Here is a 25,341-nt window from a genome sequence, read left to right on the forward strand (position 1 = left end):
TTTTTCTCTATCGTCATCTGTTTTCTGTGTAAAGTCAGCAGAAGAAAAACCCATAGGTCAGATTCTCTATTTCTTTAATTTACTGTCTTCACTTGATGTGCAATACAGTTTATTGACTCTAACTTTATCTTCATGTCCAGGCTGTCACATTGTAGGGAGTTATACTGAGAGATGCGTCTGATATCTTTCTTCATCCAAACTATCATAACGAAACACATTTTCCGTCAACTTTAAATGGCAATAAAAGTGATGTTCTTGTGAAAGGGGCTCATGTCTGCAGACTAAATATGCAGCTACACCCAGTGGCCGGTTCATTTAAGCTCCGAGAATGCTTTATTGCCCTTTATTGGTCTTTGATATCAATGCTGCCACATGAAAGAAAAACAATAGGTTTTTGTGCAGTAATAGGGACACAGAAAGCATAATAGACAGGGGTGCACATAACTTTTTTGCCCTGGTTCTCAAAGGAGCACCTGGAGATGTTGCTTGGTGCTCATCCTTAAAATGAAATAAACCGTAACTTTTGAGGGGGTCTTGACTTTATTTGCCAGACACACGGCACTGAACACACGTGCAGAGGTGAACACAGAACACACATGCAGAGGTGAACACAGAACACACATGCAGAGGTGAACACAAGACAACATTAGCACGACCAGTAATCCTACAAGCTGTCATCACTACCCTCCTGACTGTTCTCCTCACTGTCTTCCTCTCTGTCAGATGATGTAGGCCTACTACTTTCTCTCTGGTTGAGTCTGCGATTAGCTGCTTGCATCCACAAGTCAACAGCTGGTTTTGGGTCGAAAGTCTCTGTTGTGATCATCTTAGACAAGTGGATGTAATCAAATAAGTATGTGAACATAACCAATAGCCTACCATAGCCAATAACAAATTAATGTAACTTATTTTATTTGTGTTGTTCATTCATATCTTATTTTACCTTAAAAAAAAATTATTTATGCTTTTTTTTTTATCTCTCCAGTTTTAAAGGATATTTTTGGTTACTGTCCTATAGTATACATTGGAATGATTTAAAACCTGTTTATCCCAATAATTACAAAGGAGTGCCTTGGAAATATGTGTTTACATAAATTGTGACCAAACCGTTTGAATTTAGACTAAGAGTCCTTTACCTCACTGAGCTGTAGTTAACTTATCAGCCTCTCAGTCTGACTGGAGAGGACTCTCCCTCCACATTATTGTAGAAACATCTTCTTCTTATCTCCGTTAGAGCAGCTAGCACGGCACCAGATTATAACAACAACAGCGCTGGTACCACCCTCCCTCGCTCAGTCGCATTTTGTCTGTGAGCTGCGGGCGCCAGATAAACCAACATCCCCCATTTTCATCACTTACAGCGCCCATCGTACAGGGCAAATGAAAGGTGGAACCGGGGTGAAAAGGGTGTTACATTTACTTAATTGTGAATATTGTTATATCAAGGCCGAAAATTAGGATGAGCCCCAACGGTCAAAATGTTTTTTTCCCTCCCAGAACTGCCAGCGCAGCACCTCCCCAGATCTGGCGCCCTAGGCGAACATCTAGCCAGCGCTACGGGCCGGCCCTAAATTCATATCATGGTTCATATGCAACTCGCAAATATCTTTCTCTCTCTCTCTCTCTCTCTCTTCTCTCTCTCTCTCTCATCTCTCATCTCTCCTCTCTCCTCTATTTTCTCTTTTCTCTTCTCTCTCTCCCTCTCAATGTTGGTACGCAAATGCGCTTTGTTTCAAATGACCCGGTGCTCTTTCTTTGGCGGAGGTGCGCATGCGCACCTGCGCACCAGTTATGTGCAGCCCTAACAGACTCTCAAACAGTGGACTGTTGAATTGGTGGGAAACAATGTAGAACAAAGGAAGAAATATATAATAATATTTCTGTTTGTTTCATGTATGTGAGGAAGGAGATCTTTGCGAAGTGATGAGGAGATTATTTTTTGTCTATTCAGAGTAGAAACTTTAAAGTCACATGTATATCATAATTTCTAAACTAAATCTGTTTCCATTGCAATTCGTCACATTAAGCTTTTATCAATTCTCCATTTTTAAGTGTAAAAACGTTTTCTTTGCGCTGTCTTTCAAGTTTTTGACAGCTTCTATTACTAGCTAATATTTGCTTTTTTAATGAAACGGAAACTTTTCCACCTCAGCCAAAAATATTTGTGTTTTAGTGAATTTTCCACTCAGGTTTTTTCTTATTTGTATAAAAATGTGCATTAAAACAGTTGGAGGAAAATGCCCCAATTATTTAAGCTTTATACGTTTTAGCCATTGACCACCTTACAGTGTACAAACGTTAATGTTTATCTGCTGAGTTATTTGACATTATTGCAGATTATTGTTGCAGATGTTGTCATTATGTCAGTTTGTTCTTCCTCTTGCTTTGACGCCTCCATATCACTGCAGCTGTCATTTACCCTCGAAAAATAAATATATTCTCCAAAGAGGTCTCAGACCCCTCAGAGGAAGACAAAGAGAAATGAAATGTCACAAGCTGGTGGTGCGGGGACGTGGGCGGGAAGCCGGGATGACACATGAAAGCCCCCCACTCACCCACACACACACAGGCTTTGAAAGTGTGACCCCTTAGATATTCATTTCAAACGGCCTCTGGTGCCCGTCTCTGCTCTGAAATGCAGAATGTCTTTTATGAAGCAATCACACATTCTGGTAGTATTTCAGCTCAAATGACAGAGAGGTTGCAGGGTTTGGATTACATCAAGAGAAAAGAGGTGTTAAAATATGCAACAGGCAACAGACAGTGATATACAGTAGGAGGTTTCTAAACAGCTTTAAGTGTAAAAGTCCTTTCCCTTGAGTAAAACTACAAAAGTGTTAGTAGAAAAATACACCATAGGTAAAGAAATTAAAATACTTTTGCTTAGCGGTCATTTTATATTCATTAATATTTGCATGGGGTTAATATCACTTTAATGCAAACGTTGAGGCTAATTTGAACTACTTGGTATTTATAATAACACAACATGTTATGTATAACTGGTATTATTAATCTGAATCTGCCAATATTTGCCAACAGCCTATATTTAATATTGTCTCTATTTTCTCTTTTGGTGCCATTTTATTCAAGGTATGAAGTTGTAATGGCAGTATGATTTCATGTGCAGCTTTAGCCTTTTATTAATGATTTTTTTCTTGACCTAAAATTAGACAAATTAAATCATATTGAGACTAAAAACACTGCAAAAGATTTTGTAAAATGCCCACCATGTGTATATTTTTAGCGGGTTGTTCAAGCCCCTAAAATCCCACAAACATAACAGCAGGCCCTGGTTCCTAACGTGTGTTACTTGACACATTCAATCATTTAGCTAAAGTAATAAACACTCCTTGAATGTTTCCTTTATTTTGCAGGTAAAGTAAATGTTTTCTGTAGTTTTGACTGGAGGTTTAACCATGGGGGATTTATAACCCAGGGTCCTTTCACCTCTTCACCAAAATCCCCCCTCTCTGTTCATCCCTTTCAGAAGACCATCTGTTTCATTACTTGATGCTTTATTGAGCACATCTACTGTATGCAATAAAACTGCATCAGGTCATTTGAAATATGGACCGTGGGATTGACTCGACAGCGCTGCGTCTATCTGCTGCAGAGCCTCCATTCCACTCGGCTTGATACCGCCAGAGTCCTTTAAAAACCACCACAGACCTTTCTCATTCCCAGCATGCCCATTGAAGTGCCCCATTGATTTACTTCCTGCTTTGTTTGGACAAAAGATTCTGCTAGAAACCTTAGCTCCCCCTGAAGGAAAGTTAATATAAAGTCTGAAAGGGCCTGGGAGGAGGAGACAAGCTCCTTCTGTTCATTTGTTTAAAACAGAGTTGATTTTGAGGCAGGGCAAAGAGAGGAGAGCTGGTGGATAAGAGAATAATGGAGCTCACAGGGGTTCTTCATAGTTTGAACCTGGCCCTTTAGTATAAGAAAAGTATCCTGTGGATATTTACTAATCATTAAACTAAATAAGGTTTCCCAAAATAAAGGAGTTCTGACTTTTTTACATGTTACCTAATTCAAACACACAGGTGTAAATGCTACATAGCTATTTGAGCTAAATAACAAATATGATGTTAGCTTGCTAGTCAGAATCAAAAGAAGTAATATTGTTATTTGTTCAATGCCTGACACTTACAGTACTATATGCATATGAACATGGCAGTTAAAGGCCAGCACCAAAGCTACCTGGTTAAGAAATTGTGCATTTAGCAGCTAAAGAGTTTCAAGGAGATGCACAACAACCAAAAAGAGAAACAAAATGTTTGAAAAGTGACACAAAACAGCCAAAAAGGGACAAAAAAAGGTATTTAATATTGAATCTTGGCTCTTCCTACTATTTTAGGGTGGGAGCTCCTTGTCGCATAATGTGTTCATTTGCTTGATGTGTGAACTTTTTGCTAACAAGTTCAAATTAAAAGCTGATAATAATGCCATTATTGTGTTCTCAGCTTGTTTCCACTGAAGGTGGCCAATAATTGCAATTGTTAGCTTTAATGGTAAACTTGTTAAGGAATTGACACATTTTGTGATGGATGTACTGAAAGCTGCATTTCGGCCTTCGTCGAATTGTCTACATTTCATACGGCCTGATATCCTGGCTGACCCTGGTGGAGTGTGTTAGATATCACCGTGTCACAGTCCCGTCTGCAGGGTGATTTATGTGGAAGTTCAGGCAGATTAGTCACTGTGCTCATGCCAAACGGTAGCCACAGAAGCAGCAGTCTCTTGTGCTCTCTGACTGACCCCCAACCCCCCTCCCCTGATGCAACACGTTTGTGTGCAAGTCAGAATCATTACTCTGCCACTACTGAGCCTAATGGGGCTTATCGGCATCAATAGCACAATGTGAAAAATACGCTAGTTGAAAATAGCCCTTCTGATAAATCCATCTTTTTTGGGGGATTGACATCATTTGTACGTTTTTTCAGCATGACAGAGATGATGTGACACTGCAGCGTAAAGCTGATAAGGTACAAGCAATAAATGAGAGAAAGGAAGGGAAGATTGTACTAGAGATAAAAGCCATGATGCGAGAGAGACAGGAAGGGTAGGAGATGCTGTTAAAGAAAATGTAATTGCTGGCACGGAAGCATTGACATATAAATTAAAAAGTGGAGTTGGAGCTTGACAGTTTCCTTTCTGTTATATAATCCAAATATACATCATAACCCAACTGCGTCAGTTATTGAGCCCAGAGGACGTGCATGTGTATGTGCAAGCGTCTCCCTGTTCCATTGATTCTGTCTTTACCCTGCATGAAAGATTAGTTTTATCAAAGGATGCACACACAGCAGTGGGTCGCAGCTTTTTACCTCTGTGCTAATCTGACTGCAGTCATGTTCCAAATTTAGAATAGCAAATTATAAACACATTAGAGCTTCTATGCGACAGAAGTATCAGCCAGACATTAGGCAGAGTCATAGCCGTGAATTATTCAAGTTCTTAATGTAATTCTCTCTACATAATATCTTTATCTCCCGGCGCTCCAACATCTTATATTATATAGACGTATTATATAATGAACACAAATGTATTCTCTTGTCTATGTTATGGATATAAATTAATGCAGGATTCATTTAACATAGCCTCCATTAGGTTCATAAAATGAGCAGATTTTACAGTCATTTCACAGTTAAATTCTTTTAAAGCTATTATAGTTTGCCGCTGTCATAGTCGTGCTATCTGACAAAGCACAAAGGAAATGAGTAGCAAAGGGACGTTTCTTTAAAACCAAGAGAGACGTCTAACACGCAGTCTGCTTTCCCTTCCTATCTGACACATAACCAGGCGGGATTAGAACAGCTGTTCATCAATTAGCTTTCCGTTTCTTGTCCTACTTTCTTTTCCTTCTGTCAGTATCCTTTCTCACACATATTGGGTGACACGGGAACTGAAATTATCATTGACGTCAGGTTTCCTGGAATTCATCTTCCACCACCGTTTTTATATAGCATTAAGCAGTCTATTACAACAACCAAACCATAGTCTCGAAGTGTACCATATAATGAACTGAGCCAACACAAAGACGACTACAAAAGTGCAGTTGCACTAAAGCCAGTTATACTGTACGGGCAGAGAAGTAATAGTAAAATGAGTTGGAATCTACCAGGCACTGCAACATGCTGTAAACAAAACACTGATTATACAGCCCTTTATCAGCTATCATCATTTTGTAGCTCTGGTTAGTTCTCCACCACTTCCTGAGGGAACTATGAGGACTTTAAGATGCTGAATGCTATGCTGAGCGGCCAGTTAATGTATCTGTATGCTGTTTTGTGCTGAGTTTACAGATACTTGCTGATGAGAGAGGTTAGAGTCAATTAAAACAGTGAACTTGTCACGATCTGTCTTTATGGTGTTTTGTCTTGTCTATATCTGTTTTTGGTTTTCTGTCTGCGTTGTGTCTTGTCTAGATCTGTCTTTGGTTTTCTGTCTGTGTTGTGTTTTGTCTTGTTTAGATCTGTCTGTGGATCCCTGTCGTTAGTTTCCCTGGTGTGTCTGATTACCCGATTGTGTTCACCTGTGGCCCCTGTGTTTTCTCCTCCCTCCTCACCTGTGTCTTGTTTGTGTGATTAGTCTTGTGTGTATTTAAGTTCTGGTTTTTCTGTCTGTCTTTGTCGGTTCGTCTTGTGTAATGACTTGGTTAGCGGTGAGTGGTCTGTTCTGTCTCTGATTATTGTCTAGCCTTGAAATAAAGGAGTTATTTTTGTCACTTAATCTGCATTTGGGTCCTGCTTCCTACACACACCGTAACAGAACTTGTGGGGTCTAAAAGCAAAACAATAAAGTTAATGCTTGTAAAAATATCCATAGAGATTTTAGTGGTATGGTTGGTGGTTGTAAAGGAGTCCGGTGACATACTGTATTTTAAAGAGCAACAAGAAAGTATTTTCTTGTGGGAATGGATTGGGGTGGATAGATGGGTCAAACAGGTTATGAAAGTTCTTTGTTTTTTATATATCCCCCCCAATCACCTCTCTATGCAGACTTTCACCCATGAGACCGGAGTGTGTGTCCTTTGTGAAACAAAACTGAACATTGACTTATCTTGAGTGACTTACGGAAATCATGCCTTGTGACGCTACATAACACTTAACTTAGTTCATGCATTTAACCTACTTAACTACGAACCAAGTGTATATTTGTTTACCCAAACCAAAATTGTTTACTTTACATAACCAAGTATTTTTGTTGAGTTGTTTTCTGTGTAAATGCCAGTTTATAAAAAATGGCGTGCTTGTAACAAGTGGAAACTGATTCTAGAGGGGTACATAGAGCATCATAGTATAAGGTGTCACTGACCAAGCTGCTGTATCTGAGGAGTTGTGAGTGAAAACGTGTTGACATTTTTAGAGTCCCAAGGTCTGACCTGCTTAATCTTAAACATTCAGAAATCCCTACAGAATATCTGATGCTCCTAACCCACCAGAACATTCTGAACTGCCCCTAACTCAAACATTCCAGAACCCCTGCAGGATGTTCCGATATCCCCTTCCAACATTCCCATATCTCACGGGAACACTCCGATTCCCTCACCTAAAATATTCCAAAATCCATCCATAATGTTCCAAACTCCCAAAAGAAATTCCAGGGCCTCACCAAAAGTCTCCTGACCTTGGTCCTCCCCCAAACAATCCTTAGCCCCCAGCTAAAGGCTCCTGGAAAGTATCAGCGTTCTGGAAGTCTCTGGTGTTGCTGAGGTCAGAGTGATGTCACAGCTGAGATGGAGACAGGAAAGTGAGGCAGGAAGTGTGTAAAGTACACAAACATTCCAAGGGGAAAAGGAACAATAGCATCTTGTGATTAGCAGAGTATGTTTTATGGATGCACGTAAATGCCTAAATCCTTGACACACATGGATTTTACATCATTTGTAACCATGAATTTGTAGATCAATACACTCAGGTATTCAATACATGCTGTTTTGCAACTCTGTTTTAGTCAGATAATTGGATTTTGACCTCCATTGCACTAATTAAAAGTGAAATATGGTGACATTTAGATAAAGAATTGCAACTGCATGTATGTCAGAGATTGTGTTTGTGGGTAGTGTCAATGTGTGTCCTCTTTCTTTTGTATCAAAGCAGGAGAGAGAGTGTTAAAATGCAATGTTTTGTTTGCTGATTAACAGCCTTGCAAGTATCATGCAGTGCTAAAATACCCATTAGAGATCTGCTCCAGTGGCATTGCAACACATTAGGCTAAAGTTGTTTTACTGTGAGCCCAAAGCCAATGCAGTTTCCGAATCAAATCAATGCAAAAGTACTATAGATAGAGACCTAATTAAATGTCACATTTAACCCTTTGTCTACCTCTCTTTCCCACATGCATAGGCATGGATAGGATACATAGACACCCAGGGGAAATGGACTGGAAGTGTATCAGGTTATTAGGATTGATCATAGCAGAAAGATGAATTGTGGATCCATCCCGGAGCTATGTAATGATCTTTCTAAATATATACGCGCAGCCGTTCAGTGAAATGATACGATTTAATTAACTTGGATCAGATTCAACTTTCAATATCAGAGTGTTGCCCTGCAGCCATCCTCAGTGCCGGTGCTGTTATCTGCCCTGCAGGCTGAATCACACAGCCTCGGACTGTCCAACCTGTCAGCACACACACTTGTCACAATGATTAAAAGATGGATGACGCACTCCCTGTCCTCATGAAGTCGGCATCAGATCAATTTGTGCACAAGAGGGGAGAAAGTAATAAAGAATGACAGGTCAATGACACAGGGTTAATGCACATGTCACTATGTCATGTTTTCTAACATGGCAGGAACATGAGACAAATCCAGACAACAGGCAAAAACAAAAATTGACATGCTTTTGTTTTCATGTATTTTTTGCTTTCATAACATGTCTTCTTTCAGACTTGTGGAAATAAACCCCTCCAAAATAGACATTTAGCAGTACATTTCTATTTGCGTCAGCCAAAGCATCATAAATGTCTAAACATAAAAATGTCCCCAAAACTAGTAATACATAACATACTTATCTTAATGTATAATCAACCGGGGGACGTTTTATGGGGATATTTACCAGTTCAACATTTTCACATGTAGCATCTCCCCTTAAATTGGGTGCATACATACTTAATGTGACTGTGAGCCCAGATAGTAAACTATTAGCAGACTCATATCACATGACAGGGCAAAACTAATTGTTTTTTGTACCATTGGGGCCAGAGAACACCTGCCCTGACCGGCTGTGTCTTTAAATCATTCATGACTTTGTGAGTTATAATTAATTTATCGTTAACTTGAGATCTGGCTGGTGTCATCTCGAATTAGTCAATCAGCTATCAATCTATGTGACTAGTAATCTAATCAGTTAGTTTATATAATCATAAATTACATGATATGATAATTGTACACACTGAAAGAGCCCATTCTGCACAACACTTCTTCCAGCACAATAAAAAATGTGTCTTTGGCTTGCACAAAGACTTTATGCATCTATTTATTATTTAGTTTAGTTATATTATGTTTAGTTATAGAAATGTAAAACTGTCGGCCATACCTAATTAAGTACTAATTGGACCTTATTTGATTATTAAGTATATTCAAAATGTAACACAACATGGGCAACCATAAACAGATACATTACATTTTCTTTTTCAGTCCTACTTTAAGTACATGTGAAACTAATTTAAGTTGGAGCTCTCCAGTCTCTGGTTATGAATTAATTCATGTGGGTGTATTTGATATTTACCGCAGCCCCTCCATCTGTATACCGCGGTGGGCGGGGCTTAATCACACACTGTCTCTACTCCGTGCCGCTGGCTTTAGAAGGATTACCGCGGCGGGCTGGTGGGGGTACGAGTCACACCGTTGCCGCCGTCGGTCGGTTGTTCCAGCAGCGGTGGCAGCGAGTGGGAGCCGTGATGGCATGTGAAGCACCGACGACGTTAACGGACCACCGTAAACTCTGAATGTGAGGACAACGAAACCGGGAGACCCAGCTTGAGTCCCGAGATATGTCCGGAGCTTTCTGTGCAGTAGTCGAGAAAACTTTACCGGGAGTAGGAACACTCTTACACCAACGTCAACATGGTAAATATGCGTGTATACTATTAGCTAACGTTAGCCACCTAGCGTCTATAACATAAGTGAGAGGGTTCATTTATTGTTAAGGACAACTTATCCATACATTACGGTGTGTCATTTATAGACACGTCTATACAAAAAACAAAATTGTGTTAACTTTGTGTATAATGTCATGTTTAACAGACACACAAAGAGTTGACAAGTTATTATAATGTCTATTATAAAAGCTAACCGTCGAGTTTCTGTCATCACAGAACAAGTTGGAAATCCTCCTATTTTCCAGGCAGTGTTGTCTGCACTGCTAACAGCTGACACACCGTCGACCAGTCCCGACACGTTTTATATTCCTCTGCAAGGAACCCAACAAGTAATTCAAACACATAATTCATTGCTGGTCTAATAATCCTCATATGGAAATATTTACACACCACTCATGAATCTGTTGTGGCCGTTCTGCATTTCTTGGCACAGATCCAATGCTCCATTCACTGCTTTCCCTTTAACATTTCCATTCTCATTAATGGGCCCTCTACCTTCTTATTCCAGAAATCTTAAGGTACACAAACAATACAGTAAGCCTGATATGGAAATGTGTCAGCCAGTAATTCAAGCTCTTAAATTGTGTTATTGTACTGTATGTATTTATATTGAGGCAACATTAAATGTACACATTGTGTAATGGAGCTTGGTGGAATTGAACAGAGCTTTTTTGCATATCCTCTCCAGTCCACGATATTGTATGTACCACCATAAGAAAATGACTTGGATGATTAATTTGTAAAAGTAGTTGCTAAATAATGGAGTTTGATGAAGGCGAACCAAGCATCTTGCTGAGACCAGAACAGGATATTTCATTAAGAATTGTAGCAAGGACAAGAGAAAAGCATAACAAATTACCTAGATTAATAATTTATATTATCTATAACGGTTTTTCTTTGTGCATGAGGCATCATTAAATTGACAGGTTTTATAATGGAGTTTGTTGGGGATGGACCATCTGCAGACCAGACCGTGTACTTGTCAAAACGTTTTAAGGCAATTTGACACTTTGCTCACTCAGGCGACCTTTTATAGTGCTTAGACTTTTTTCTAATCATCCAGACATCACATAGAAACACACGTATAGCCAAGTGGTTGGTCTATCCAGCCTGTCTGAAAGTGTTGCATTCATCTCAGGTGATTCTAATATGTCCCTGTTATTATATCTAAAGATATAAATAAAGGGGCGAGGGGTTGCTGTTTTCTCGATGTTCCTGTTATAGAGCGGTAGTTTGTGCCTTCCTGCTATATGTTACATGGATGCAACACATGCTGGTGACTTGCTCCTGTCACTATATTCCTCCCAAATGTTGAATAACATGACATGTTATGACAGAGAAACAGATTCTCCTCTGACCCAGTTACAGTGGCTCAGTACAAAGAGCTGCTTCTTTGTGAAGCCCTGTACAGAACATACTTCTAGGCTAAGAGTTATATAGCTTCCAAAGAGGGGGAGGTTTAAATGTAGGGTGCACTTTCTTTTGTGTTGCACTGCAATTCACAAGTCTTGTGACCATCAATTTATACATCCAATGAAATTGCGTTACAGTCACGATTTTCTTCTACAATTTGACCTTATTTGATTACAACTGTTTGAGTGCAACTCTCATTGCCAAATCATTTTATAAATGTGTATTTTGCCAGCCGACACCCACATATTGACTAGGGACTGAAGTGTATATGATTATATTGGTGTCGATGGCATTATTAGTTACTCTTAACAATCACTATCGATTCCATCTATAATGATGTGTGGAAAAAAGAGTGTATACAGGTTGTTCATGTTTCCATACTTTTATTTCTCTGGACCAAACGTACAGCATCACACAGGTTAATGGATTAAATAAGATAACATTTAGAAAGGGAAAGGATTGTGAATGTGAAAGCATTTTTTTTCATATAGGTTTTATTAGTCAAGAAAATAAATTGTGATTTTACCCTTCAGAGCTCGCACGTAGAGTTAAAAAAACTAAACATTACTGCACTTTTAGGGCATTCTGTCTTCATTATATTCCCAGTTTCTCCCAACTTGCCCTATTGTCGTGTACTTTCTATAAATGCTACCACTCGTTTTCCATCCCTACAGTTGAATGTCTCTGTGGTTCATAGTCCTGCTGTCTTGTACACCCAGGTGCGCTCTAACACAGAGGCATTTTACATTACATTTACATTACATTGCATTTAGCTGCCGCTTTTATCCAAAGCGACTTACAATAAGTACATTCGACCAGGAAGACACAACCTTGAAGAAAACAGAATCATATAAGTACATCAGGTTTCATAGAGCCAAACATTTCAAGTGCTACTCAACTGGCTTTAGGTAAGCCAGTCCTTTATTAGTATATAAGTGCTTTGTTAATAGTTCTATCGCTCGAAGTGGAATTTCTCAGCAGGACAGCTTTATGAGCTGTTCAGGGAGAGGAGCAGGCAGTGTATCCCATCCTCAGTTAACTTTTATGCGACTACGCTCGGGGGATCCTTTTAGCGGAGCAGGAGCTATATTGGTGCAGGATCGAGAACCTTGCCCATGGGCACCTTAGTGGTCGTTGTTGTGGAAGGATAAAGCATTAGTCATTTTCCTCCAGCACTTTTTCCAGACAGAAGTTGGAAAGTCTAGTCTCTGTGAAGTGTGTGTGTGGGGGGGGGTTCCACTGTAACATCTCCTTCTTTCTCTTAACGGGTCATTATATTTTTTTAACCAGCGATTCTCAGCTGGTTTCCAATTGGGACATCATTTCTTTTAATAACGAGTATTTTCATTCTCAGTGAATCTGCTGGTTACTTTCTTAATTTATATTTTTTCTAAGAGTTTAATTGTTAGTTTTAGTTATGTAAGCCCAGGTTAAGTTATTCAAATGACTTGTTGTTTTCAACTTTCAAATGTTTAATTTGATTGTTGCAAATATGGATTTGGGAGTCAGAGCCTAATTGAGCAGTATTGCAAAAATATTAATGTATAAATAAAATGTTTACTTTTTTGTAATTATTATTTTAAATCTATAAGTGTGTAATTTAAGAAGTAAAAAAAGAAATCTCATCCTATATTATGGCTAGTAGTGTTGTTTAGTCTGAGTATAGGCTACTTTTAAACCTCAGTTTTGGCCCTTTTTTAAATTGTATTTCACAGTCTCGTCGCTGTAGCATCACACATAATGCCCACTGTAACATTTGGCATTTCCTCGTCATCTCCTCGGTTCAGAGGGTTCCCAACCTGGCATGTGTGTGCGTCAAACGGACTTGCCAAGCTTGAATCTGCTCTGATGAAAAGGGAAGGGGATTTATCAGGGAGGAAATCGATTTGTTTACGCAGTGGAAGGACGGTAGTTGACTTGATTTATTTAAAGATCAATATGGATGATGCTAAAAGGTCTCGTATGTGTTTACATCATTGGAGGTGTGTAATTAATGCACCGAGAAGCCTAATCTCTTGATATCATTAGATCACTTTCAAAGAGGAAGATCTCCCCTCTTAAAGCTGTGTGTGTGCGTGTGTTTTTGATCTGGAGGAAAAAGGATGAGGGTGTGTTTTCCTTCTCGGAGCTCCTCACAATATCCCCTCTGGGCAGCAGGGTGTTTTTGCCCAAGGTCTCATTCCACTTTCTTGGCAAAGAGATAACAGTGTTCCTTAAAAAGAGCATCTGTCTGCCATTAGTCATGTTTTTTAGCAGACAAATGCATCATGCAAAGACTTCTGTTAGGCGCCCAGGGGGAAACATCATCTTCAGGCCTCAGTGTTGGATAATTAGACAGTCAGGAACAGCAAATAGTCTGAATGTGCATGATACATTTCCCCTGTTATCTACCTTCAGGCTAAGGTGTTATACTTTCGTCTCTCAGATTATGAGATGAGGATTGGTTGATCGATGGTTATAGCCCTGCCTTCCTTTTTGTTTTATCTCATTAGCACAATATAAAAGTTTGGGCTCATTATACGAATCGAGACAATGTTTTTTATTATTTTTAATCAGATTGTTTTCCTGGCTTTGGGTGTTAATTGTTTCCCAGCACAACATTCATTTACACTCAACAGGTCAGAGCTTGTTGTTTTGCTCTCTTCCTGTAACATACAGGAAACCAGTTTTTACTGTATGTCTGTCCCAGTACACACACACACACACACACACACACACACACACACACACACACACACACACACACACAGTCCCCAATCAGCGCCACAAATCACTCTGATGAGCTGAGCCGTGGCCTTTGTTTGGCCATTGAGAGTGCACAGAATGGGAGGAGTGAATGTCGATGAATGGGAGCTGATTTGTTGTTATTCTCCTTCGACTCGCTTCATTGGACATCACGGCGAGGTGTGAGCTTGGCTCTACTCAATGGCGTCTGTTGTCAAGGGCAACTGGTGGAATCTGTGTCATTTCCCAGAATAAATGATGCTTTTAAAGGGATAGTTTGGAATATTTGAAGCAGGGTTGTATGAGCGTCTTATTCATAGTCCGTGTATTCATTGAAGTAAAAAATCTGCAACTGAAGCCATTATCTTTGCTCTCTTCAAAGCAATCAAACTGACACAAACTGTCATTTTACTACACAGGAGTTACTGGTCTACTACCGCCTGTAACGGTGTGTTTGTGTTATTCTGGGACTTTGGTGTTGATTCAATTAAAGTCACACAATAACACATTACTATCAATAGAGGCAGATGTAGACCAACAACAACAACCATGTTTTGGGAAGTAAAATGACTGTTTTGGTCAACAGAGTCTGGTGGCTTTGAGGAGGGAAGTATATCTCATCGGTAAATACAAATATAGATATTGATTGTTTTGAGTGGGACTATTTCATTAGGTGCCAGTATATATTTTCTGTGCTGGTTCTTCTGTCTGCTTCCTTAACCTGGGAGCATGCTTACTGCCATCTACTGTAGGTAATACACTGCATATACATAGATAGTTAACTCATACAACCCTACTGCAAACAATCTCTCCCTTGACACAAAAAAATTAGCAAAATGATGTGAGCAGGACAGAGATCTCTGAAATGTAAATTATTAGATGATTTTATCGACGTACGTACACAGGTTTCTCTCTTTCTCTTGATGCTTTTGGATTAGGGATTAAATGGGATAAACTGACAGAGAATCCACACACGCCAGCAGCGAGTAACAGGGTGAGGATTAACCAACACACACATACTCTGCCCATCAAAGAGATCCTGTGTTTGGCACAGCACACACAGCTGTTTTCCCCCCTAGTCATATCATATTACGCTGAATCACTGCCAGTTATTAGAGTCACTTTAGACACATTAAGCTAGTGGAACAATGTGGTTCAGCCTCTTTTGGCATTTAATTAGAGTCCTCTCAAACTCAACAGTAGTTATCACAAGCTAGCTGCAATAGGGACCAACGTATAGAAAATGCAAATGGCGGGTCGGAAACATTTGGTTGGCCTCTGGCACATGCCTTCATAGGAGCTATTATTACATTGGAATTAGGGCTGTCAAGTAAACGCGTTAATAACGCGTTAACGCAACAAAAAAATTAACGCCACTAATTATTTTAACGCGATTAACGCATGTGTATTTTTTTCCTCGGCCGCCCCGTAGTTTCAGAGCGCATCGAGTTTAAAATACCATCTACAAGCTGATGCTGACAGCCCCGCGCCTGCCGCCCGCTTGTGGCAGACCACACTTCCACGCTCACCGGCAGGCACCGACTGGCTGTTGGGAGGACCGGGAGGGTGCGTGTATGTGTGGCCCGAGCGAGCGAGAGAGAGACCTTACGTGCATTGTTGTTGTTAGCATCTGGTGCTAGCTAGCTGCGCTAACGGATATGGAGCTGTTTAAATGAAAACAGAGGAGCGACATTTCGCCACAACTGCGCCGAGCACTTGACTTTATGCAGGAAGCCAGACAGTGGGACATTGTACGAAAAGTCAGCACACTCAGCATGTTCAGAAGTTGTTGTGTTTAATATTCATGAGAATATTTGTCATTGTTCAAATGATAATAAACATTAGCATAAAGCATATTTGTCCACTCATATGTTGATAAGAGTATTAAAAACTTGAAAAATATTCCTCTAAGGTACATTTAGAACAGATCAAAAATGTGCGATTAATTTGCGATTAATCGCGATTAACTATGGACAGTCATGCGATTAATCGCGATTAACTATTTTAATCGACTGACAGCCCTAATTGGAATATTTTCATTCTTGGTATTAATTGTTTCATTAGTTAAGTCAAAAATACATCATTTACACTTCCAACATCTTAAACAGTAGGATTTTCTTTTTTATATCACTAGACATTTTTTGTTTTTGTTAAAACCAAACAAGCAATTATAAAGCAATGCATATTTTCTTAGGCTCGTTACTATCTGACCTTTTTTTTTATAAGGATGTACCTATTAATAATATAAACATAGTAAGTTGCAGCCCTTGTAAACAACATAATTCAATAAATGTACTGTATGACAATTTGGGCTGCAACTATACATTTTGTCATTATGAATTGGGCTAAAGGATGAATCATTATTTTGTCTTAAGAGTGGCAGAACAGAGAGGACACATATTCATCACAGTATCCAAAAAACTAAAAGTGACGTCTGTTTTGTCACACATACAGTCCTAACCCCTTCAAATTGTATTTAATATCATAAAAGAACGAGAAAACCAACATGTATTACTCTTTGTAGGATTCTTGGGGGAATTGTGAATCCTCAAAACAGTTAATATTTTGTCTGTAATCGATGTGTGTTAGCACTTATGTAAATCAAATCTGCATCATGAATACATATTTAAAGATTCCTGCTCAACACACACCTGCCAGTGACTGTTATGTAATCCAGGGAGATGTGTTTGCATGTGTGTTGACTGAAGGATGCAGGGTCATTCAGACTGTGGACACATTACAAAGTCTGGCTTTCACTCATGCCAACATTTCGCTGTACTCGACTCTAGTAAGTGCTCTAGTGTGTGTAAGAGTGTGCGCGACGTGTGTGTGTTTGTTGCAAGTGCAGAGGAGTGGGTTGTTAGGAATCAGGCTTCTAAAAATGGAGTGACTGAATGTAGATCCAACTCTTTCCTGTGTTACATCTGCTGGCGTCTAAATACAGAACGTATGAGTGTGTGTGTCTGCATGATTACTTATAGTCCGCTTTGTAAGACACAGATTTGATGATTATTGAGATCTATTCGAAGCTACGTTCTCGAACCTTAGAATAGGAGAATACAAATAGCTTGTATATAAAACCCTCTTACTTATTGTTGAATATAATCTCAATGTTATGTATATGCATGCACACACTGTTAATTGATATGAATGTGTAAATAAATGAAGATTTATTTTTCCTTCAGGTTATGTTTTCTCATCGAGCTCGTCTGATTAGACGAATATTTGAGTAATTGACAGAAAATGTATCAATAAGTTATTATTCAAGCAAATACACATTTTATTTGGCCTTTTGGACTGCATTTACTCAACCATTGATAACGAAAACAACAATTGATTGATTTAGTTATCCACCTTGTTTCAAATCAGTTCCAAAATATAAACATCGACATGTATCAGTGGGGTCAATGGGTGGGTACGCTACTGTCCCCAAGGTCATATGAAAACATTGCATCATTACGCTTCTGCATCTCTTGCAGATTCTACTCTATTTGCAATTGTATGGTTGTGTTGCTTTCCATAGAATTGGTTTGTGTGGTAATGCATACGTAAAGCACTTTGAATTGCCTTTGTGCCTGAAATAAATAAACAAATCCTTACCTTCAAATGGACAAATGTTCCCTTAAAGCAGGGGTTTTTTGACCAACAGAGACATTTTGCTCCCTTTTCTACCATTTTTTTTTTTGTCTGGAGCCCTAAAACATATTTCATAGATTGATAGCTTATAAAGTTGTATATATTGTTACATCATAGACAATTATGCATTTATTATTTATTACATTATAGAAAACTGTTTGCCTCTAATAATAAACAAAGAACTCTTATAAGGAGAATTAAAAAAAATACACAGGCCTACTTTAAAATAAATCAACACAGCACCTGTCCTCTGCACGTTTGAAAAAATGAATATAATTAAAATGGGCCCACTTTGAAATAAATAAAACATAGCTGCACCCTAAAAAGAGTTAACTGATTGAATGATGACTGAAGATCGTCAGCTGTCTTCCTCTCCCGTGTGTAAAGGCTGCAGCACCGTTGACAACTTCTCTCCACATATCAAACATACCGGTAAGCCAGCATCGTTGCTCTGTCCACGCAGAATTAAATCCTGTGTTCCTCCGATACTTTTCTTTTCTTTGATTTATCCATAGTTCGCTCATCGAGCCGGGGGTCAGGTTATTCGCCTGCAAGAAAAGGCGCTGGCGCGGGACCGTAGCAGGATGTGACGCATATTTTAGTTGACCTAATTAAAACCGTTTTTTTTTAAAAATTGTGTCACAGTATCACCTCAAAATACAAAAAATGTTCAACCGTGCAACAACATATAAATAATCCTACAAATATTTGTATTTGATGTCCTTCTTATTTTTGTCTAAGCTCAAGGGAGCCAGAGCAGAGGGCTTAAAGAGCTGCATGCGGCTCGAGAGCATCTTAGCCTTAGCCTTCAGTCTAAACTCTGACCTTGACTGGTTTGAACCCTTTGTTTTTTAAAACCCTAATCCGATTCTGCTCCACCTGTGGAGTTCAAACGCTGACCTCCACTCATCTTTTTTTCTTTACTTTCTTCTCGGTCTGTCGGTCTATATTTCCATCACTTCCTCTTCTACGCTCTTTTAAATCTCTTTCACTATTTCTGTCTCATTTCCCTCAAGCGTACGCCCTCACCCATCTGTATTCTCACCACGTCGCTTTCTCTCCATCTTTCCTCCCCGAGCATTTTAGAATAGGAGCAAGGGCTGCTGGGTCATCTTTGTTCTGAGCATCAGCAGATTAAAACCTCGGATTAGAGGAGAAAAGAGAAGAGACGGGATTACAACTTTTGTCTCTTTTGCACGTGGTTTAGATTGTGTAGAGATATTCTGCCGTTGATAATCTTTTCGCGGTACATGTAGTCAGATTGAAAGATGAATGTATGTGTAGTGATGCATATATATGTGGTCGTAATGGGATGCTGAGCTAGTTAATGGATTGGAGTTCATTGACGTTCAACTCGATATCCATCCAGACCTCTCTTCTTCTCGCTGCAGTGCATTGGTTGATTCCTAGTTTCTGGGAGGTAACTAAATAACTTCACATTGTTCATAACAAAAAGTGAAGCTCTTTCTTTAACTGGAAATATATATAAAAGCAATTTAGAAAAAGTCTATCTACAGTACTGATGTCAAACCTTGTGCCTCACCAGGAACCTATATTGGCATTGTTTCGATAGTTTAGCTGTATATAATAATATGGCATACATTTACGTCAAGGGTGATTTTTTGTTTTGTCTTGTATTTCCAAACTTCAACCTCCTCCAACAAGTCTATAATAACATTTGTTTCCAACTTTCAGACACTTTTAAGATCAGAATGTTTCCCTTAGAAATGGATAAAGAAATATACACATATTGGGAGTAAATAATAATGAAATACAATAATTAAAAAGTGTCTTAGGAAATAGTTCATAGGTTTTAACAGTGAGTTTTAAAGCTGGTAAACAAGAAGCTACAGTATACGCTGCAGAGTAAATAAGGGTGAGATCAGAGTATCGCAGTCTTTCATCCCTCCATCGGTGGTTTGTTAATGAGGCTGGGGGGTTTTCTTAGGCCACGTCAACACTATTACACTTTGATACTTAATGGTTTGAAAAACTGCACAGGTTGGAAATTCAGACACACATCACCAAGTCTTTGAAAGCACTGAAAACATGTTCTGATGTTTCAACTTGAAGCTCACTTTCTGTTTTTAGTTCAAATCTTGCCGAAGTTGACTTGAATCCTCATTCGTCTGGCCTGCAAAGAGTCGCACTCTCTATAGTGAGGTGTCCATGCATTTCACACAACTGTGGCGCTGTAGATTTCTATACATGACTTGGGAGAAGCTGTAGAAGTTTATAAACTAGACCGATTGTATAGCCATCAACACAAGGCACCATTTTAATATATTGTAAAACAATCATTTAATATTGATCCTCAATACTTTTGTTTATGCACACATCATTTGAAACATTTCTGCTTTACACCTTTATACATGCACCACCTCAACAAGATAGGGACAATATTGTTAAAGGTTATACTGTATATACTGTACATTGCTCATTTTCAGATACCTTTCTTTGCATCTCTGATGAATAGAGAATCTAGTGTATAAAGTACAAAAGTAGTTTTGACTATTTGACACATTATTAAATTGCTATTAAACCAAATGCAGAGGCTTTAGAAGTGGCAGGGTTTAACAGTGAAAGCAGTCATGATTTGAAGTGCTCTGCTGATTAGACTTTAAATGTTGGTGAACAACTAGGCCACTGAACACAGTGTGAAAGAGATGTGTATGTAATGAGTCAATCAAAAGCAAAGTGATGAAGAGTGTATTCAATATGGCAGCTCGTCACAGAGCGCAGCGCAGTCTGATATCTTCTGAGCCTCTGGAGGATTGTGTGTGTGTGTGTGTGTGTGTGTGTGTGTGTGTGTGTGTGTGTGTGTGTGTGTGTGTGTGTGTGTGTGTGTGTGTGTGTGTGTGTGTGTGTGTGTGTGTGTGTGTGTGTGTGTGTGTGTGTGTGTGTGTGTGGTGTGTGTGTGTGTGTGTGTGTGTGGTGTGTGGTGTGTGCTGTGTGTGGTGTGTGTGTGTGTGTGTGTGTGTGTGTGTGTGTGTGTGTGTGTGTGGTGTGTGTGTGTGTGTGTGTGTGTGTGTGTGTGTGTGTGTGTGTGTGTGTGTGTGTGTGTGTTGTGTGTGTGTGTGTGTGTGTGTGTGTGTGTGTGTGTGTGTGTGTGTGTGTGTGTGTGTGTGTGTGTGTGTGTGTGTGTGTGTGTGTGTGTGTGTATGACTGCAGGTGTTGTTGTTTTTTCCTTTCAGAGGATTCTTACCCATTTCCCAGGTTTGCGTCTATTCTGAGTCTGTTTTTCTTTCGATTTATTCTCCTGGGTTAACTCTGGAGCCTGTTGGGGGGGTGGAGTGCCTGCCTGTCAGCTCCTCTTCCCCGGCCCCAGAGTCATGGCTGGTCCCCTGCAGGCAGGATCCAATTTACATCAAACAAATGTCTCATTGCCCTTAAAATGTCCTTTTAATCATAGAGAAATGAACTTAGAAGTTTGCACGTGATTTGAATACAATTTAAAAAGAATGAACGCAACCAAAGGATATCATCATGTCACCAGTTCTTTGTTGTATCGTTCTTGACACAAATGATTCCCTTACCTTTAACTACCAAGTCAAATATTCATTAAAGGTGGGGTAGGTAAGTTTGAGAAACCGGCTCGAGATACACTTTTTGTTATATTCCATGGAATGCTCTTAACATCCCGATAGCAATGAATATCTGAAGTGCTTTGACAAAAATCTGTGGAAGCCGTAGTGCTGTAAAAAGCACGACCAATCATTTTAGCAGGCCCGGCTTATCTCGTGCCCTCATCGGTCATGTGCGCGTTCCTGTGTGTTGGAGGAGGGGCTCTGTAAGGAAGTGGAAGATTTGTTCCGGCTGTGTATTTTCAAATTCTAGCGCACTCGAGCTGGTTTCTCCAAAATGACCTACCCCACCTTTAAGTGTAACTCTTTTCCTTTTATTGCAGACTTGAATTTAGGGACTTCCTCTGCTTTATTGTTGAAGACAATTAAATTAAATTAAACTTAGGACAAGGTCTGCAACTGTTGACATTTCAACAAATCTGCCAATTCTTTCTAGATTGTTATAAAATACAAAAAGAAAAGCCTAAGTCTAAGAAGATGTCTTTAAATGTCCAAAAGATGTACTGTAATATAATATAAAACAGGGAAAAGCAGGACATTTCTATCTTTGAGAGGCTCAAAGCTGCATTTCCTGACATTTTTTGCAATGAATGTAATAATTATTAAATAATCTAAATAGTTAGCAATAATCTTTTCTAATAAAGTCTCATTGTTGCACTTCTACTGAGGAGATAAGAAAAGCTGAGCCTACACAAATGGTTAACAACATTAAGATAATGTGAACATTATACGGCACAGAGTGTAGTAGCCCACAGAGTGCACACTTAATGATGAGTAGCTCTGTAAGAAACCCAGTCTCTCCTTTCAGAGTAGATGTGTGCCTCACAGGTTGAATGGGTTTGATTTCTGTGCAACTGGCAAGTATTATGTGACAACATTTTTCATTCGGTTTGGTGTTCGAGCTGTCATCAATTCTCAGGGATCTTCGTCTGTGTTATTCTCAAGTCTCTTGGGACACGGTGGCCTTGGCAACCTTAGCTCATTTTCTTTATGGATTAATAAGCCTTTCAGAACTTTAATATCTAAATGGACGTCTGAGTACATCTCCATATTTGGCTAATAAGCTGCTGTTTATTCTGCACTATTAAGAAAGAGATAATGGTGGAGGAGACGTGATTATCGAAATGAAAGCACATTATGTTGGGTAATTTAAATCACTGCCTCCCAAATGTACAGTTTTGGTTATGGACTCTATCCACCTCCCTACACTCATATTTTGAATTGAATGTAGTTGTAAAAAAGACAAAGCGCACAAATATCTTGACAGACCTACTTTTGTTTTTGACCAAATACCTGCAAACTCAAGAGCCATTAGCATGTAAAAAAAAACACATGTTTCGTTGTTCATTGCACTGCTTCCCTTACGTACCATAATGCGTGGGGATTGCTGCTACAGTTGTCTGCAGCAATATATATTTAAATTTCATAAATATATTTATTAACGCAGGCCTGCAACCTCCATCCATGCAGAGGCAGCTACTGGTAGAAGATGCAGGGTTCCTAACAGCTGGCTGAACGGCTGTCAGCAGTCCTTCCTGCCTATGTCCATTAAGCTTCTTAACACTTGCATGTAATAATAATACATGGGATTTGTATAGCGCTTTTCCTAATGCTCAAAGACGCTAGAAATGTAATGTCATATACATTTAAATATGGGCCATGAGGGTTGTGCAATAGGGCGCCATTGTCAGTAGGTTCGTCTTTGTTTGTGCAAACGGTGTATGAGTGGTAATATGTTAATGTATTTGTAATGTTTACTATGTTTGTATAAGTACATGTATGTGGAACTGCAGGACGGAGTCCAGAACACATTTCCATACGGGAACAATAAAGTATGTATGGTATTCTACACTGTACATGGCATATCTCTCTCTGTTGTTGGCTATACGAGTCTGGTTTAAAACGTCTCCTCCACTAAATCTCTTAATCTCTCAATCCCATTATTTCCTCCTCAACACTCAAACACACACCGGTTTATTTCAGCTGCTGCTAATCTGAGTGCTGGTTAAACTGTCTGTGGCTCCACAGGTTGAACTACTGTGCTATAATAGCTCATTTATCTCGGGGGAGTCCATTAAGAATCCTGTACGCCATAAATCATTATTGGCTTTTGCTCTCACATATTTAGCTTTACATGTATTTTTCTCTAATTCTTTCAACTCATCTGTATTTACCCTTTTGTTGAAAGATTAAACTAGAAAACGTTTGGCACTTTCTGCTTTATAAATGATTACTGAGTAATTAAGTGATGAATCATATCATCCATCAAAAAAGAGTTTCCCACTGACAACGATTCATTTCATTTTTAATTACCCTGAAGATAACGTTCTTGTTTTGTAAATGAAATATTAAAACATCAAATCCCCCGTAGCGGCCCAACATAAAAAAAATCAGTTTACAATTATGTACAAATAACATTTGATAAACTGGAACAAGCAATTATTTGGCAATTTCTCTTTTAAAATATATTTAAAATATGACATTGTTTCAAATCTTTCCAGAATATAAGCTATAACTTGACTTTGCATGTAACCATACATTGAGCTATCTGCATCTGCATCTGGAGACACACTGAGCCTCACAGTATCCTGTGAACGTCCTTGACTTAGTTTGGGATGTTTAGTTGTTCATTTCTCATCGGCGTACAGCTGCTGATTAGTTTTTGATAAACTAGTTGAGTCACCTCTGGGTTTTGACAAACAAAGAACAACACACTGATTAGAGCTGAAGGGGAGGATTTCGATGCTCATGGGGGACGACGTGTAGTTTACCTCTGGCTCATGTTAGTGGAATATAAATTGGTGGATTGGAGGCAGGAATAATGAGCTTCTCCCTGCGCGCTTGGAGCAACAAAAGAAAGGTTTCCGTCGGTTGTTTCCTGTGTTTGTGCCGGGCCATTGTCTCCCCATGGCAAGGTCCCTGGTCCCAGCTCCATCACTGAGGAGGCTTAGTGGGAGTTGGAGTAGCACTTCTGTGGCCCACTCTCTCCTTTCCACATACTGTTCACACCACAAGCTTCCTCTCCAGGCTCTAATCTTAGATTTGGAATATACAAAGCCAATTCAAATGACACAGAGAAAACGATCTGCTTTATTATGCATGGTTCACTTGTTGGGTATTTAATTCAAGTGCTCATTGTTTTCATTATCAGTTCATCTTTAGATTATTTTTAGCCACGCTGGCAGCATCGCTCGAGAAACGAGTGCGGTCACTTTGGTGGGAATGAATGATGTCATGATCCAGCATTGAGATGGGGAAATACGTTGTTTGGATATTTAAGGGTGTACTGAGATACCAATACTCCGGAGTGTCGTGAATATATGTTTGGTAATACTGTTGAATCTATTGTTGATGAAACTGTATCAACAATCCATCAATTCTTCTTACATCTGTGAAATGTCTCGACAATTATTGGATATATGGGTTTAAGTTTTTAGTGCTAATTAGCAGTCATGCTAAGATGCTAAGCTAACACGGGGAAAATTGTGAAAATTGGCTGCTACACATCAACATGTTAGTGTTTTCAGTGTCATGTTTGGCTTGTTGGCATGCTGATGTTATCATTTAGTTCAAAGCTACAAGGTGCTGAAATGCATTCTCAGAGCATTGTGCTTTGCTCTAAACTTGTGTTGTTTTTCGATTCATTCAAAAAAATGATCATTCATTTAAATTCCAATAGAACAGCAATAGACTGTGAGATTTGTTTTGCGATATAAATAGATGTGTTTTTTATGCATCAAAGCTTTAAAGGAAGCTGCAGATGTTATGTAAATGAACAACCTAAGCCAACAGGAAAGTACTTTTTGTGTCACCTTTTCCACTTGTACATCGTGTGCTGTGAAAACCAAATTTAGAACATTTTCTGCAGCCTGTTTT

The 25,341-nt window shown here is 39.2% G+C and overlaps 1 protein-coding gene across 3 annotated transcripts in view; it reads left to right on the plus strand.

Moving 5' to 3' along the window:
- The window catches only part of LOC117552505 (transmembrane and coiled-coil domain protein 3-like), a 41,976-nt gene that overhangs the window by 6,764 nt on the left and 9,871 nt on the right, over positions 1-25,341 (plus strand). The window contains exon 1 of one of the 3 annotated variants that reach the window (XM_034226023.1): positions 9,808-10,076. The exons of 1 other annotated variant lie outside the window; for it this stretch is intronic. In XM_034226023.1, the coding sequence (XP_034081914.1) occupies positions 10,074-10,076 (3 nt within the window). In that variant the 5' untranslated portion in view covers positions 9,808-10,073. Of the gene's footprint in view, positions 1-9,807; positions 10,077-10,247; positions 10,438-25,341 lie in introns of those variants that run through there. One more of the 3 variants, XM_034226021.1, reaches the window with a different exon arrangement.

The sequence above is a fragment of the Gymnodraco acuticeps genome, unplaced genomic scaffold (genome assembly GCF_902827175.1).
Source record: "Gymnodraco acuticeps unplaced genomic scaffold, fGymAcu1.1, whole genome shotgun sequence".
Classification (NCBI taxonomy): Eukaryota; Metazoa; Chordata; class Actinopteri; order Perciformes; family Bathydraconidae; genus Gymnodraco; species Gymnodraco acuticeps.